The following is a 15,577-nucleotide window of genomic DNA, read 5'->3' as shown; positions in this document are numbered from 1 at the left end:
GTATATAGGATGATGTTATGCTAGTGACCGGTTAGGTCGGTATCCTGGTTAGGATGATGATATGTTATGTGATCTGCTAAGTTTTATGATTGAATGTTTATGTGCACATGGTTGTTGGACTGTTGGGTTTTGAGCATTCTAACACTTCCTAAGTGTACATGCAACCCTAATAAACCTTGGATCTATGTTTGTCTAAGATACATGCAAATAATTATTTTTCCAAGGTTCATATCCTAACTAGCATGGCATGGGGAACATGAATCAAATAAAGCTAGTAGAAATACTTACCTTGAAGTTGTAGTTGATTGCTTGGAGTTTTAGAGCCTAGCACCAATAGTGTGGATGCCTCAAGTGGAAATCACAAATCACCACAAACTTGGAACTTTGAGAGAATAGTCACTACTATCTTGAAATCGGCCCTCACCTCATCAAGTGTCAACTAGTGTGATTTCAAGAACCAAAGCCTCCTTTATATAGTGTGATGGATTAGGGTTACATCCATGTAAACCCTAATACCCATGTCTCTTCATTTCCATGAGATCCATGGGTTAACGCTCCATGGAGTATCCATGGACTTTTCCATGCAAGCCTAGCCCATTCCAAATAAGCACTAGCCCACACTATATAAATATAGAAGCCCATATTTAATTAGTAATATCTTTGATCTCTAAATTAATCCTAGATTAATTATAGATCACTATTAATTAAATAATATGATCTTATATTAATATATTAGAACTTATAATATATTAATAAATCATAACTTGTACTATTCTCAAATATTATCCATAAATTGTTCGGGTGAAGTGCAACCCAAATGGACCATGCCGGGTCGGGTCAAGTACATACCAAATATAGTTATGGACTTAGACACTATATCCAACAGGACTGGGGTTGGGTTGAGGCGGGTCCTGCTTTGTGTTGTAGGCCAACATACCTAGGGCGGACCGGTTATCCCGAAGGCCCAACGAGCAATCCAGATAGGCTGTAGGCCCCAAGAGGGCGGAGCAAACGTGCCGAGGCTCGGAGAGTCGACCAGACCGACTGAAGGCCCGGTGCAGGCGGACCAGTCATACTGTAGACTCAGAGAGTGGACCAGGTGGATTGAAGGCCCGGTGCGGGTGGACCAATCACACTGTAGACTCGATGTATATGGCTAGACTCGGAGGGTGGACCAGGTGGACTGTTGGCCGGTGCGGTGGACCAGTCTCACAGTAGACCCGAAGTGCATGGATGTTTTGTGTTCTGTTATGAAATGGCATGTTGTACATGTATGGTATATGTGGTTGGTATTTTGGGGGTATCTCACTAAGCTTTCGGGCTTACAGTTGTGGTTTAATGTTTTTCAGGTTCTTTAGGAGACCGTGGCAAGGCAAAGGCGTGATCGTACTGTTCCTCATGATTATGTTTTACGTTGTAGTTCTGGGAAGACTCTGATAATAATTGTATTGAAAACCTTTTTGTAATAACTTTATGAAACTGGGTTGTTTTCGAAAAGTTTAAATTGGTTGAAATTTTTAGAGCGTTACAATATCTATTCCTACCGATCCTCACAAATCCTAGACTATCCATTTCTATTGATCCTCACAGATCCTAAACAGTGATTATCATATACAAATTATTTCGCTTGATGAATCATTAAGATTGACTACACAGCTAAGGGCTTCCTTTGTCGGTGTAAGTCATAAAGGCTTATGGGCCGTCAAAGTATTTGATGACTATGGTTTTCCAATTCATCTATGTATATGAGTAATGAGCTCACACTAGCAACATAATTCACAAGACCGTCTAGAATGATCAAGTGGTGTCACCTACTATGTGGGGTGACCAGACATACTGCTAACAGTTGCCTGATCGGGACCTACCATTTCTAGTCGTCTCGTACGGAGCTACCGTACATCGACACTTGATAGTGTAATGGAACAGAACTCTACTCTCTGTTCCTAGGTTACACATATTCTCCTAATGAGACTATCTAATATCAAACTTAATTTGAGGTGGATATCTTCCATGAGTCTAAGTTTATCTATAGACTAGATTACAGTGCCTATAACCAACTTTTTAATACCAACTCTATTCATGGGTGACACTAACCTATCTTAGTGTTTATATATATTCTATAAGAGTATTAGGTATTATTAATCATTTATCTTCTCAACAATTCTACTTTTAATATTATATTATTATTATATAATATTATCTAATTATCTTAACATAAAATAGAATCATATTTGGTTCGCACATGGCATGTAACGACCCAAAAATCAAGGGTAAAAATTTCATTTTTAATATAGCGAAAACATTGATACCATTTATTCCAAACATTTCAAATCATCATTAAGTAAAACATTTATCAGAGTTTATCCCAAAATCATTTATTGCGGAAATCATAGGTGCGTGCACTGCGATCACTCTGAGCTCTTCGTTTCCAAATCGATGATACCTAAAACCAAAACTGTAAACCGTAAGCACAAAGCTTAGTGAGTCCCCCAGAGCATACCTCGCACACAATACACATAATACATAACCTCTTAGCTATAAAAGTTATCTCTACCGCATACCACATAACATATTAGCTATAAAAGCTACATATATCACATAAGCCATGCATACATAAACCTATAAGAATGTCATGGGCTACCCCACATGGTCTTACATCCAATGCCACGGGCTCCCCCGGGGGTCTTCCACGCAAGTATCACAAAGACAACTACCATAACACATATCATATAATCACTAGCATACCACTTAGCATAAAGCTAACTATCATACCACATATCTCTACTACAGCAAGTGTACCACATAACATAAAATGGGCCGGCCTTGGTGCCTTAGACCCATTGTCATGGTGAGAAGACTCACCTCGAATGCAGAAGCTTCCTGAAGAAATCCTTAGCTGCTGCCCCACCAGCTACCCGAGCTGTCACTACCAATCAATATACCCGATTAGCAATTGGGTCCCATACCATAATCCTTAATCCATACATGGGGTAAAATGACCATTTTACCCCTGTCCCAATATGATCCACAACTAAGGGCCCGAACCCAAAACAAAAGCCCAACATTATAATGTCCATAAAACCATCAATGGCCTAATTTTCCAAATTGGGCCCAAACCTTTCTAATGGACCTTATACTAAAAGCCAATACTTTCCTTAGTCAATAATCCTAACCCAAATGTCCCACGAAGGCCCACAACAACCTAGTCCAAGAATTGGCCCAAACCGAGGCCCATAATGCGAAGTTCATTTCTATATAGGGCCACAAGGCCCAATAGGCCCAACTATTCCATTATTGGCCCAAAGATGCATTCAAGCCCAACTATCAACAAATCTAGGCCCAAAACCATTAGGGCCCAAAGGTCCGAAGTCCACAAAGGCCCAAGTCCTCCTGAGAGCGTACGCCCAGCGTACCTCTTCTATACGCTTAGCGTACTGAGCAAATGGACTGTACGCGCAACGTACTACATAGTACACCCAGTGTACAAACAACTCATGCACAACATCCATTAAGTGCTTAATACTTGATCCAACAAGTCCAAATCACATATCTGAGCTATACTTAACATCTAAACCCATAAAGTCACTTACTTGGTTACTTTGCATGCCCCACACAAACCCAAACTCCAAAAATGACATTCTACTTCCATAAAAGTGACCCTAACTCAAGCATGAACCCATTAAGACCATCAAGATGGCAACTTTCTACCTTAGGGACTCAAATAGCATCAAGGGTGGCAACCCCAAGCCTAAAAACGGATTTAGAACCATAAAGCTCCATTCTTGGGACCAAAAAGATCCAAAAACTCAACATAATAGATCTAAGCATTCAATGGTCAAGTTCAAAGCTTTATACCTTCATCAAGCTGTGAATGAGTCCTAAAAGCCAAATCCATAAGCTCCTCTTTGATTCTCGTCTTTGCATCCAACTCCACCTTCTTGAAAATGAGGCAAACATTCCAAAAATGGACTCCATAAGCTCAAAATGCCACCATGGATGATATATGACGATTTCTAGGGTTTAGAGGGGTGGAGGCTGAAGATATTAGGGTTAGGTTATGAGATAAGGAGTTTAAATAGGGTCCAAGACCGTAAAATAGGGTTCTGATCTAACTGGAGTACCCCCAGCGTACATATGGTACGCCCAACGTACTCCGAGGAACATTCGCGATCCACCTGGTCAGTATGCCCATCGTACTCCTTGTGTACGCCCATCGTACTCGGCTAAGCTTGAAACCACTAAACTTCCGAAAGTCATAACTTCTTCGTTATAAATCTGTTTTCGACGATCCTTATATCCACGGAGAGGTAACGAGAAGCTCTAAACATCTATCAACTCATATATTACTTTAGACCTTCCGAACAAAAATCTATTATCCACAAAAGCCCGAACTGACACATCACTGAAATACCCCTAAGCTCCAAAGCACAAACCGAGCACCCGAAACACTTCTAATACATCACCCGCACCCAAATGGGCCTAGATCTTACCTTCTCTAGAGTCATACTCCTTATGAAGACCAACCTTCGGCCCATAGCCTCATACTAGAAGTCAATTCGGAACAGAGCGTTACATGGCACAATATATATCTTAACATATAATCCATGCAACAACCACATAATTTACATACGACTTCCAGCAGATATTTAATGTTTTAATTTAATACTCGTATTAAATCATGTTATGCACTCCCTTGACAAAGTGTATGACAATTGGTGTGGAAGAAGATAATGGTGAGGTGGAAAGAGATGGAAATTGAGGTGGAAGGAAACCACGACCATTACCGTGATATACATAACCTTTCAGCCTTAATAGGTCACTTACAAATTTAGGGTGCTAAAATATATAAAAAAAAATCAATATGGACACATTTGAGTAAAAACTTAAAGAGTTGGTTAAGTTAGAATACCCCAACTAAAAATTATTGTAAGTTTTATCAATTTGAGGGTTGTTCTCTTAAACCGATTCTTCAAGCTTTTTATGATGATAGCAAAGTTAAAATAGCAAAAAGCACTATAGATTTAAAAATATTACATCTCACATCACTTATACATACAAAATTTTATTAATCCTAACATTTTTAGTTATAAACTACTAATTATTTTCGATCATAATTTCTATTAGTTCAAATTTGTTGTACGTGCTTCCATCACAAATTAAGACGAATGTGGAATATAAAGGAAAAAAAAGTTCGCACATTTCTAGAATATTAAAAGATGGAGATGGTCGTGTGAATGACAAGCACAAAAACCAAAATCAAGAATGATTATATCACCTATTTTCATAAAAGTTTTATACTGGTATATGTCTCTAGCCCCCCCTCCAACACACACACATACACACACTCTTTATTTTAGACAAACGGATATAGAAAGGACTTGTATTTTGTCTTGGGATGAGGCCCGTATCCCTATAAATGCATGTATCACTGGACCTCCAGTTACTCAGTTCTTCACTTCCACTCTTATCAATTCATTCGTCATAACTCCAATTTTTACAGATATGGATATGCAGTACAAGGAGGGGATCAATGGTGAGGTGGGTATAAGACCTGTAGGAAAAGGGAAGGTGAAGCGAAGTGATTTGTTTGTGAGATTTTTAGCATTGGTGCTAACTCTGGCGGCAGCCGTCGTTCTCGGAGCGAATAACCAGTCAACAACCGTATCCGTAAAGATTGTCCCTTCCCTGCCGCCGGTCAACTTGCCGGTCACCGCTAAGTGGCTTTACATGTCTGCCTTTGTGTATGTATTCATTCATTCTCTCCTAGCTTTCATGTTCATGGTTTACGCGGGTAAAGTAAAACGATTATAATTATTGATTTAAAACAAATATATTAATTTGTATATTCAAATATTTATTAATATTAATCATATGTTCGTATTCTCGTAGTTAGGTATAATATATCATTTCATTTTTATTATTAATTAAATTATCTAACTGAAATTTTCAACAACAATTTATAGAATAAACTCATATTGTAGAATTAATGTGATTTAAAATTTGTCTGACAGATCAATAAATATGACTAGGATGCTTGTATGAAAAAATCAATTAGAATAAAATTAAACGAATTATTCTTATTACTCTTTAAATATTTGGCTTAAACAAAATATTATCAATATTCTTCGATCAACCTCGTATCTAAATAAATATTTAAACATATTAGTTCAAGATTTGGTGTTAGTAAAAGTATGCATTGATTTGAAACATATATATAGTTAACTTTTAATTTAATATATTTGTTTTTACATAGATCACGAGACAAGTTGATGGGGCACTAAGGATCACGGCAACCATCTTAATTTTTATGTTTTCATTAAATTATTTTGATCGGCATAACAACTTCTATTAATAAATAGAAACATATATATACGATACATTAAATTCAAGATAGCAAAATATATATTATCTTGTTGTTGTGGTTCATCAATTATGTTGACTTATAAGATTTCCAAATTCAATTTCCCACAAACATGACTTATGACTCCCACCTACTTTACATATTTTAATTCCATAAAAAGCAATCACACACACGCTTTTAAAATAAAGAAACATATGAAATATAATTTAACAGTTTTCTTGGCTATTGGAATGGATCTAGTTTATATTTATATTTAATAACATAACATTAATAGCAAGATAATCAGTTCATTTAATAAGATTTTTTTCTTGGTATGGTAGGTACCTTGTGATCGCAAATGCAATAGCATGCTTTTATGCAACGATGTCGTTGGTGCTTACATTAGCAGCTAGGGGTGGAAAGAAGAACGTAACCTTGATTGTAACCATTTTAGATATAGTAATGGTGGCACTTCTCTTCTCGGCAATGGGTGCAGCGGGTGCTGTTGGTCTTATTGGCCTCAAAGGCAACTCACACCTACAATGGGGAAAAGTGTGTAATGTGTTCGATAAATTTTGTCACCAGACTGCTGCTGCAATGATCTTGTCTTTCAATGGCTCCATATGCTATCTTCTACTCGTTGTGTTAGCCACTATCAATGTCTACAAGAAGTTTTAAGGAGACCAAGTACTCAATGTTGGTTACTCGACGTTAACGACTTATAAATCATTTGTCTTGTTTGTTTTTCCAATATTGATGTATGCCGATCTAATATGTTATGAGTGTAGTAGTTGAGACGTTTTGATTAATACAATTTTCATTTATTTTACATGTGTTTTTATTTTTTGTGTGATTTTCAACTACACAACCGTTATATAACTTGGTATCTCCATCAATTTGTTTTTTTTGGGTTTGTGAGTTTGATCTTTTTTTGACAAAAACAAAATTTTGGATCTTACTTTTCACACAATACCAAAATTCATATTTTGATTCTTTGTTTAAATTTGGTTCCAATATGTATTAAGTGAAAGTGAATTGCAAGAGGTTGGTTCGAATCAAGACATTTCTCATCTATCGATGACTTACAAAACAGATCAAGTTGGAGGAAAACATTATTAGAATTGGAACGGTCAAATGATGCGTCCTTAAAACAAAAAGAGAGTTAAATTTGGGTGTTTGATTGAGATGTCTAATTTCTTTGAAGAGATCATAAACTCAATAACTCTGACTATATAATTAATGGGTTTTCTATCAGCGATATGAATTGCGAGTCCATCCTCCATTAACGAGGAGAGTTTCTCTTTCTTTCTCAAAAACAAATTCTCCGATCCAAAAATTTGAGACCGAGTCTTACCTATAACGGATTCAACTCGTTGTTGCCCACTTACATTTCTTTTCTTAATACTACCTTCTTTCCTGAAGAAATTAAAACAGTTGTTTGGAATTACTTATGAAAAGGTGCCCAAACCAGACAATGTTACTTTCAAATTTATAAAAACTTATTGGTGCATCTTGGAATCTAATTTTGTGAGGAATTATACTCTTTAGGTACTTTAATAAAGGTTGTAACTCCTCTTTTATCACACTTATTCCATAAATAAATGGCCCTCTATCTCTCTAGGATTACTTCTCGGTCGACCTTATAGGATGTATAAGGTTGAAAATTCAATTTCATTAATGATCTCCAATGTACTTGCAAATAGACTACACATGGTGATTAGCTCTCAATCATGGTTCGAAACATTTTTATAGCCCCTTTATCATCAATGAGTTGTACTATGGGCCGGAAAAACAAATAAGAAAACCAATCGGCCGACTATAACTCCGTCTCCCAAGTTTTTTTTAAGAGCAACATGACATTAGAAAAAAGCAATTCTAACAAGACACTAAAGCAAGAAAAAATTGAAAATTACATAGAAAAAGCATTGACTAGGGTTTTTAACTAGTTAACCCAAGAAAGAACATTTTTCTGATTCCTACTTTTACTCAAAATAAAAGAAAACTCTCTAACAGAATCAAAGATAAACTGCTTACGATATTTGTTCCCCACGAAAGCTATATCATACCTAAAACTCCATAAGACCCAACAACCAGTATTAACGTCTCCCAAGCTTTAAGCGCCACTTCATGAAAACCCTCCATATATCAACAACAACAACAACAATAATAATATACAAGTTCAATAAGAGTGTAGTAAAGACGAAGTAAGGTATATAAGACAATGGACTCCTCTAAGGTAAAGAAACTACTTCGATTGATAACCTCCGACATAAGAAAAACACGAGTCTGATGATCTTCTTTATATGAAATGTCAGACTATCATGGACAATACACAATGGTTATTAACTAAAGAGCAAAAATAACTAATGATAAAATTTAAGGTAAATAAAGGACATCAGTAAGCATATAAATAATGTATAAGGACACCAGTACACATATAAATAGTGTACAAAAAACACAAAAAATAAATATTAGCAATAACTCCCCCTGCTACATCAATCATTTCTCCTGGGCAAAATTGCAAAAATGGTCTCTGTGGTTGGCAAAATTCTATAGTTTTAGTCCAAAATGAAATGTTGGTGTACTGTCGGTCCAATTCTAGATACCTTGTGTGGTTTTGGTCCCTATGGTTGTATTTTCTTGTGTTTTTGGTCCACATCCCACTTAAAATGACCAATATGCCCCTTAAATAATTATAATTTAATTTCTTTTATTTATGTTCTTATTCTTATAATAAAAAACAAAAACAAAAACAAAATAATTTAATTTCTTTGAGAACCACAAAACCACCGATAAAGTTAAAGTTCCCTCATACCATTATCGATTTATCGCCATCGCCAAATCGATCTATCTTCTATCATCATCGCTAGTATCCGATCTAGGGGATGTCGATCTAACCATCATCATCGACAAGAACAGTGGTTTACAAGGGTAATGTTGGAAAAAATTTAGGGTTTCATGATAGGGGATGTAACGACCCAAAAATCCTGACTAAAAATTTCTTTTTAAAACATTACTAAAACCAGATTTATAAAAACGTATCATAAGTCATAACATAACTTTCGAGTATTAAATTCAAAACATAATCTCATTATCAGAGTCAAACATTCCCAGGCTAACTGACTATGGTGTGTGCACTGCAATCTTCCCGAGCTCCTCTTTTGAAAATTGAGTACCTAAAACCAAAACTGAAAACCGTAAGCACGAAGCTTAGTGAGCTCCCCCAATCTACCACATACCATACAATAACATATAAAGCACATACTGGGCCTTGCCCACTGCATCGGACCGAAGTGCGGACTAACTGGGGCCTTGCCCCCTGCATCGGACCGAAGTCCGGAAACTGACTGGGACCTTGTCCCCTGCATCGGACCGAAGTCTGAACTAACTGACTGGGACCTTGTCCCCTGCATCGGACTGAAGTCCGGACTAACTAGGGCCTTGCCCCTTGCGTCAGACCGAAGTCTAGAAACTGACTGGGACCATGTCCCCTGCATCGGACCGAAGTACGGACTAACTGAACATCACATAACATAAACATATCAACTAGCATGAACACACATATACTGCATACTGCATCGGGTCGTAGCCCGGAACACATAACACATAAATCATGTCTGAGCCACGAAGGCATCAAACATATTAACTACTGCATCGGATCAAAATCCGGAAACTACTGCTAGCTAAACGGGCCGGCATTGTGGCCTTAGACCCGTTCCTACTGGAAGGAAACTCACCTCGTGAACTGGCTGCTGAGTGTATGGCTCTGGAAGCTATCTGCTGCTGCTCCGGTATCTCCCCGGCTACAATTCCATAAACACACTCAATCAAATACTAATAACTGAATTGGGGTAAAATGACTATTTTACCCCTGGTCAAAGTCAACTCTCCCGATCAAAGTCAACCTACAGTTGACCTGACTCGCCGAGTTGGGCCGCCAACTCGCCGAGTCTCTACTCTCACTTCTCAACCCTACTTGCGGCTACTCGTCGAGTATAGCATCAACTCGACGAGTTCCCTTTCGATTCTAGAACTCAGGCTATCTGCATCCGACTCGCGGAGTCGTATGAACAACTCGACGTGTTGTTCTTGAGCTAAGAAGATTGCCTTGGACTCGCCGAGTTGTATGAACAACTCGTCGAGTCCCTCCATTACTGAGTCTGGCCTCCAACTCACTGAGTCCACTCTACTACTCACTGGTCCCCACTCGGCATCACTCAAAAGGGGAAAAATCGGGGACTCGTGACTCGACTCACCGAGTCGTTCTTCCGACTCGCTGAGTCGCATGCATGCAGCTACTCTAAACTCGATTCTGCTTGAATCCAGCGCATAAAACTTATAGATCTGGGCTCCCTTAGCTCGATTAACACGTAAAGATTCTATCTTTACGTGCCCATATGAACCCATGAAGATTAAAAGGCTTAAAAAGCACAATAAAGGCTAGATCTAGGGTTCTCAAGCAAGGAAACTTCGAAAAGGCACTAGATCAGGGCTCTAACACTCCTAAATGAACATATCTAGGGATATCTCGACCCAACAAGGCATCCATACAACTATAAAGCTTGGAAAAAATACATTATACTAGCCTTAGAGGTTCTAATGGAGGTTTTAAGCACAAAACAGGATAATTCCGAGACATACCTCAATGAACTCTGACTTTGGCCTTGGATCTTTGTTCTACACTTCCTCTTTTTGGTCCTTTCTTCTTTTCTTCTTCAATCCTTCAAGAATCCACACAAAAACACTTAGATCATACAAGAGATGGTTTAGGGTTTCTCACAAGCTCTCTGAGGGTGAAGGAGGCGAGTTTGGGGGCACATAACATTGCTTAAATAGTGAGCAAACCCGGGGATTTAGGGTTTCTTCCTGGCAGGCAGACTTGCCGAGTCCCGAATATGGACTCGTCGAGTCGCCGACTTACACATGCTCGAAATCTCGTCTCTACTCGACGAGTCGGGCTACAGACTCGCCGAGTCAACCCTCTTTAACTTAGGGTTTCTCTTTTCCTTTCTTGATCTTTCTGATTTCGGGTGTTACAGGGGATTTGGGTGGTCCGATGAAAAGCGGAGCTCCTCTGTCGAACAATGCTAAGGCGATGGTGGTGGCTACATTTAGGTAGGGACAAATCTAATCGATTAGAAGGGCAGTGTTGATGGGGAAGTTTTATCGGGCATGAGGAATGAAAGATGGGGGTGAGGGTAGATTGGATGTTTATGGTGGACAATGGTGGCAGTCAATGATGATGGTGGCGAACGGTAGTAGCAATCGCTGGTGATGGTGGCTGCCACTAGTGGTGATATGTTTGTTCTTGAGTGTGTGTATATGCGTTTTTGTTAAGAGATAAGGAAAGAGAAATGGTGGGTAGACCTTTTTTTATTTTATTTTTAAGTTTAAAAAAAATTAATTAAATTAACATATGTGTTTCAGCAGTTGAAGAAAATTAAAAATATAAGTTATATTGGCAAAATCATCTTTTCAAGTGTATAAGGACCAAAAACAATAAAAAAATCTAATTTTGGATGAGTGGTGAACCAACATTTTGTTTTGGAAAAAAAAACATATAAATTTACCAATCACAAGGACCATTTTTGCAATTTTGTCTTTCTCCTAATACATTCCAACAATAAAGTTTAGAGGTGATAATTGCCATTCATTTATATAAAATAGATTAAATCCTAAATGTTATAATATTTTATGACAAGTGTATGAAGTTTACTACGTCCTTAAATTTCAAAATGAAACAAGTCAAATGAGTTGAATACGTGAAAATTCGTTTACTATGTCCCAACATTTTTAGGTTTTACGTTAATTGTTTATGTAACGCATTATTTTAGGCCTAAAACCTAGGACACTACAAGAAGGGTCAAGAATTATGTTAAAGTATAGAAGTGAAACATAGAAAATTGGATATAGATTTTGTAGAAATTGGAATAGTTGTAGTTGAATATTACGCATATACCAATTGACAATTGTGAATTGAGTAATCGATTTTGTTAAAGTTAAAGGAGAGAGAAAGTAGAAGAGGTCGAGGGAGCAGATCAGCTCTCCCTGTCACTCTGCAAATCCACCAAACCCTTGAAGAAAGTCGTCCGTAAGTTAACAATCTGTCTTTTGCTCCCAAAATTGACAACTTTTGTGACCTAGATTAGATTAAGATTAGATGGATCTTCTTCAATAGCACCCCATTCTTAATTGTTAAAAGCTAACAAAACAGCAATTAAAGCTACTACAGTTCCATCAACTTTTTGTTTTTCCTCATATTTGACCGCCATAAATTGTGGGCTTTATACCTCTAAATCATTGCTGCCCTTGCTTTGTTGGGCAAACAAGAAAGAAAAAAGAAAAGGAAAAAAGAAATCTAGGGTTCATCTCTTCAACCACCGCATCTTAATCAAAACCCATTATTCCAGTTCATTCATTGCTGTTGGAATATGTTCTCCGCCATAATTATTCAGGTGTGTATGAAGGGAATTGACTCGGAATGAGGGTTAGGGTTTTTAATGTGCCGAAGAATGGGGTGTGTATTTGCGAAAGAGATTTCGTCTTCCGGACCTGCAAGTTCTGAGATCGTTGCAGACAAGAGGCGAAACAGAGACACCGGCTTACATATTCATTCCGGTAGAGCAGAAGTAACCGCAAATCCCGACGCCGCCACTGCCGGTGGTGGGGAGGCTCAAAATGGGGTGGATCAAAAAGACGGCGCTGCGAAACCAAGAGGTGAGAGAAGACGCTCAAAGCCTAATCCCAGACTGAGTAACCCACCGAAGAACATCCATGGTGAACAAGTCGCCGCCGGCTGGCCAGCTTGGCTATCTGCAGTCGCCGGAGAAGCTATCAACGGCTGGACACCCCGGAGAGCTGATACCTTTGAGAAAATCGACAAGGCAAGTAACCATGAACACCCTCCAATCAGTTTTCTTTGAATCTTTTCTACAAAATCGATGGTTTTGATCGGTTTTTCTTTGATGTTGTGATTTAGATTGGACAAGGTACATACAGTAATGTCTACAAAGCTAAGGACACAATGACAGGAAAAATCGTTGCATTGAAGAAGGTTAGATTCGACAATTTGGAGCCTGAAAGTGTGAAATTCATGGCGCGTGAGATTTTGATACTACGCAGACTAGATCATCCAAATGTTGTGAAATTAGAAGGATTAGTGACATCAAGAATGTCATGTAGTTTATACCTTGTTTTTGAGTACATGGAGCATGATTTAGCTGGACTTGCAGCAAGTCCCACAATCAAATTCACAGAACCCCAGGTTAGATTCTTTCTAATCATTCTAGTATTACTTTCCTCACAAAAATTGGATTCACAGAATTGCATTTATGGATGTTGTAGGTGAAGTGTTACATGAATCAACTATTGTCAGGCCTTGAACACTGTCACAATCGCCATGTGTTACATCGCGATATTAAAGGGTCAAATCTTCTTCTTGACAATGGTGGCGTTTTAAAGATTGCTGATTTTGGTTTGGCTTCCTTTTTTGATCCTAATCACAAGCAACCAATGACAAGTCGGGTGGTTACATTGTGGTATAGACCACCAGAGCTTCTTCTTGGGGCTACTGATTATGGTGTGGGTATTGATCTATGGAGTGCAGGCTGCATTTTAGCAGAGTTATTGGCTGGGAAACCTATCATGCCTGGTCGAACAGAGGTAATTAATTAGTTAATGATAAAATATAATTATTTTATTTATTTATTTATTTTGAGTTTGTGGGATGTGAAATGACTGTTTGATCCTTTGTAAATAGGTGGAGCAGCTTCATAAGATTTTTAAGCTATGTGGTTCTCCTTCTGATGAATATTGGAAAAAATCTAAGCTTCCACATGCAACGATATTTAAGCCGCAACAGTCGTATAGAAGATGCATTGCAGAGACATTTAAAGAATTTCCAGCATCTTCTTTACCATTAATTGATACCCTTCTTTCTATTGATCCAGCTCAGCGTCTAACTGCAACGGATGCTTTGGGAAGTGAAGTGAGTGTTTCATGTTTATATCAAAATTTCTTATTATCCGTTGTGTTGTGCGTTCTTAATGTTAATTTTTTCGTTTTTTTTAGTTCTTTACAACAAAACCTTACGCTTGTGATCCTTCAAGCCTTCCAAAATATCCACCAAGCAAAGAGATGGATGCTAAATTACGCGATGAAGAAGCTAGAAGGTGTGTGTTGTGAACTTTCCACCGAGTCACAATTTATGAGAGTATTATATGAAATTGTTTTTATTTTTATTTTTTTGTAGATTGAGAGCTGCTGGTAAATCAAATGCTGATGGTGTGAAGAAGACACGCACACGTGAAAGACCTGCAAGGGCAATTCCTGCACCTGAAGCAAATGCTGAGATGCAAATGAATCTTGATGTATGAAATACGTTTTTTTTTTTTAATAGATTTGTTTGTTTTAACAAAGATTTGATTTGGTTGGCAGAGACGACGGTTGATCACACATGCAAATGCAAAGAGCAAGAGTGAGAAGTTTCCGCCACCTCATCAAGATGGGACACTCGGGTACCCGTTGGGATCCTCACATCACATGCATATGGATCCAGCTTTTGACCCTCCAGACGTGCCATTCAGTTCTAATTTTTCATATGGGAAAGCTCCTATTCAGACATGGTCTGGACCATTGGTTGATTCATCAAGAAAGAATACATCAAAATCATCCAAGAACAAGAGCAAGGAAAAGTGATATTTGGAATTTGGAAACCCAAAAAAGGTAAAGGATTTTGTTGTTATTTTATATTGTTGTTGCATTGTTTTTTTTTTTTTTTTTTTGGAATGGTGAGAAGAAGCTCGTTCCTTAGTCTCGAAAGCATTGTAAATGATACTCTCAAGTCGGCCTACTTTTAAATAAACATTATTATTATTATTCAAAACTCTTTCTTTCTTTTTTGGTGTCAACATCTGCTGATAGCAATACCTCCATTTCATGCTTTGTTTATGTGCATGTTTATTTTGATTCTTAATGCTAATTTTAGTTTCGATTCAGTAGGTTTTGGAGGTTTATGTATAATTGGGAATAAATAATTTGACATGTATTGCATACACTATTTGATGCATGGTATAGACCAAGGTCATCAATTGTTATCCATTTATCAGTTTTGGTATGGGTCCATAAATAGTTTTTTTTTTTTTTTTTTTTTTTTTTTTTTTTTTGTATAAAAGAAAAAGCTATGCTGTTGGTTTTTCCGAGACTGTTTGGGTGGTCAACAAAGACCAACTATTCCTT

At 37.7% G+C, this 15,577-nt stretch overlaps 2 protein-coding genes across 2 annotated transcripts; both read left to right on the top strand.

Annotated features, from left to right (window-relative positions):
* The first annotated feature begins 5,323 nt into the window (after positions 1 to 5,323).
* On the top strand, positions 5,324 to 7,169 carry LOC145091875 (CASP-like protein 1E2). The gene is made up of 2 exons (XM_079029696.1): positions 5,324 to 5,741; positions 6,682 to 7,169. Exons 1-2 carry the CDS (start codon positions 5,503 to 5,505, stop codon positions 7,016 to 7,018), a joined length of 576 nt encoding a protein of 191 aa, XP_078885822.1. The 5' UTR covers positions 5,324 to 5,502; the 3' UTR covers positions 7,019 to 7,169.
* A 5,145-nt stretch (positions 7,170 to 12,314) lies between these two features.
* On the top strand, positions 12,315 to 15,235 carry LOC145091873 (putative serine/threonine-protein kinase At1g54610). Its single transcript, XM_079029694.1, has 7 exons — positions 12,315 to 13,224; positions 13,320 to 13,604; positions 13,685 to 14,002; positions 14,100 to 14,327; positions 14,411 to 14,511; positions 14,592 to 14,709; positions 14,777 to 15,235. The coding sequence occupies exons 1-7, from the start codon at positions 12,841 to 12,843 to the stop codon at positions 15,035 to 15,037; spliced, it is 1,695 nt and encodes a 564-aa protein (XP_078885820.1). The 5' UTR covers positions 12,315 to 12,840; the 3' UTR covers positions 15,038 to 15,235.
* Positions 15,236 to 15,577: the final 342 nt, after the last annotated feature.

The sequence above is a fragment of the Lactuca serriola genome, chromosome 3, assembly GCF_051521515.1.
Source record: "Lactuca serriola cultivar US96UC23 chromosome 3, Lser_US96UC23_V15, whole genome shotgun sequence".
NCBI classification, from domain to species: domain Eukaryota; kingdom Viridiplantae; phylum Streptophyta; class Magnoliopsida; order Asterales; family Asteraceae; genus Lactuca; species Lactuca serriola.
Note: the sequence above shows the minus strand (reverse complement) of the source record. Positions and strands in the feature narration are given on the sequence as shown.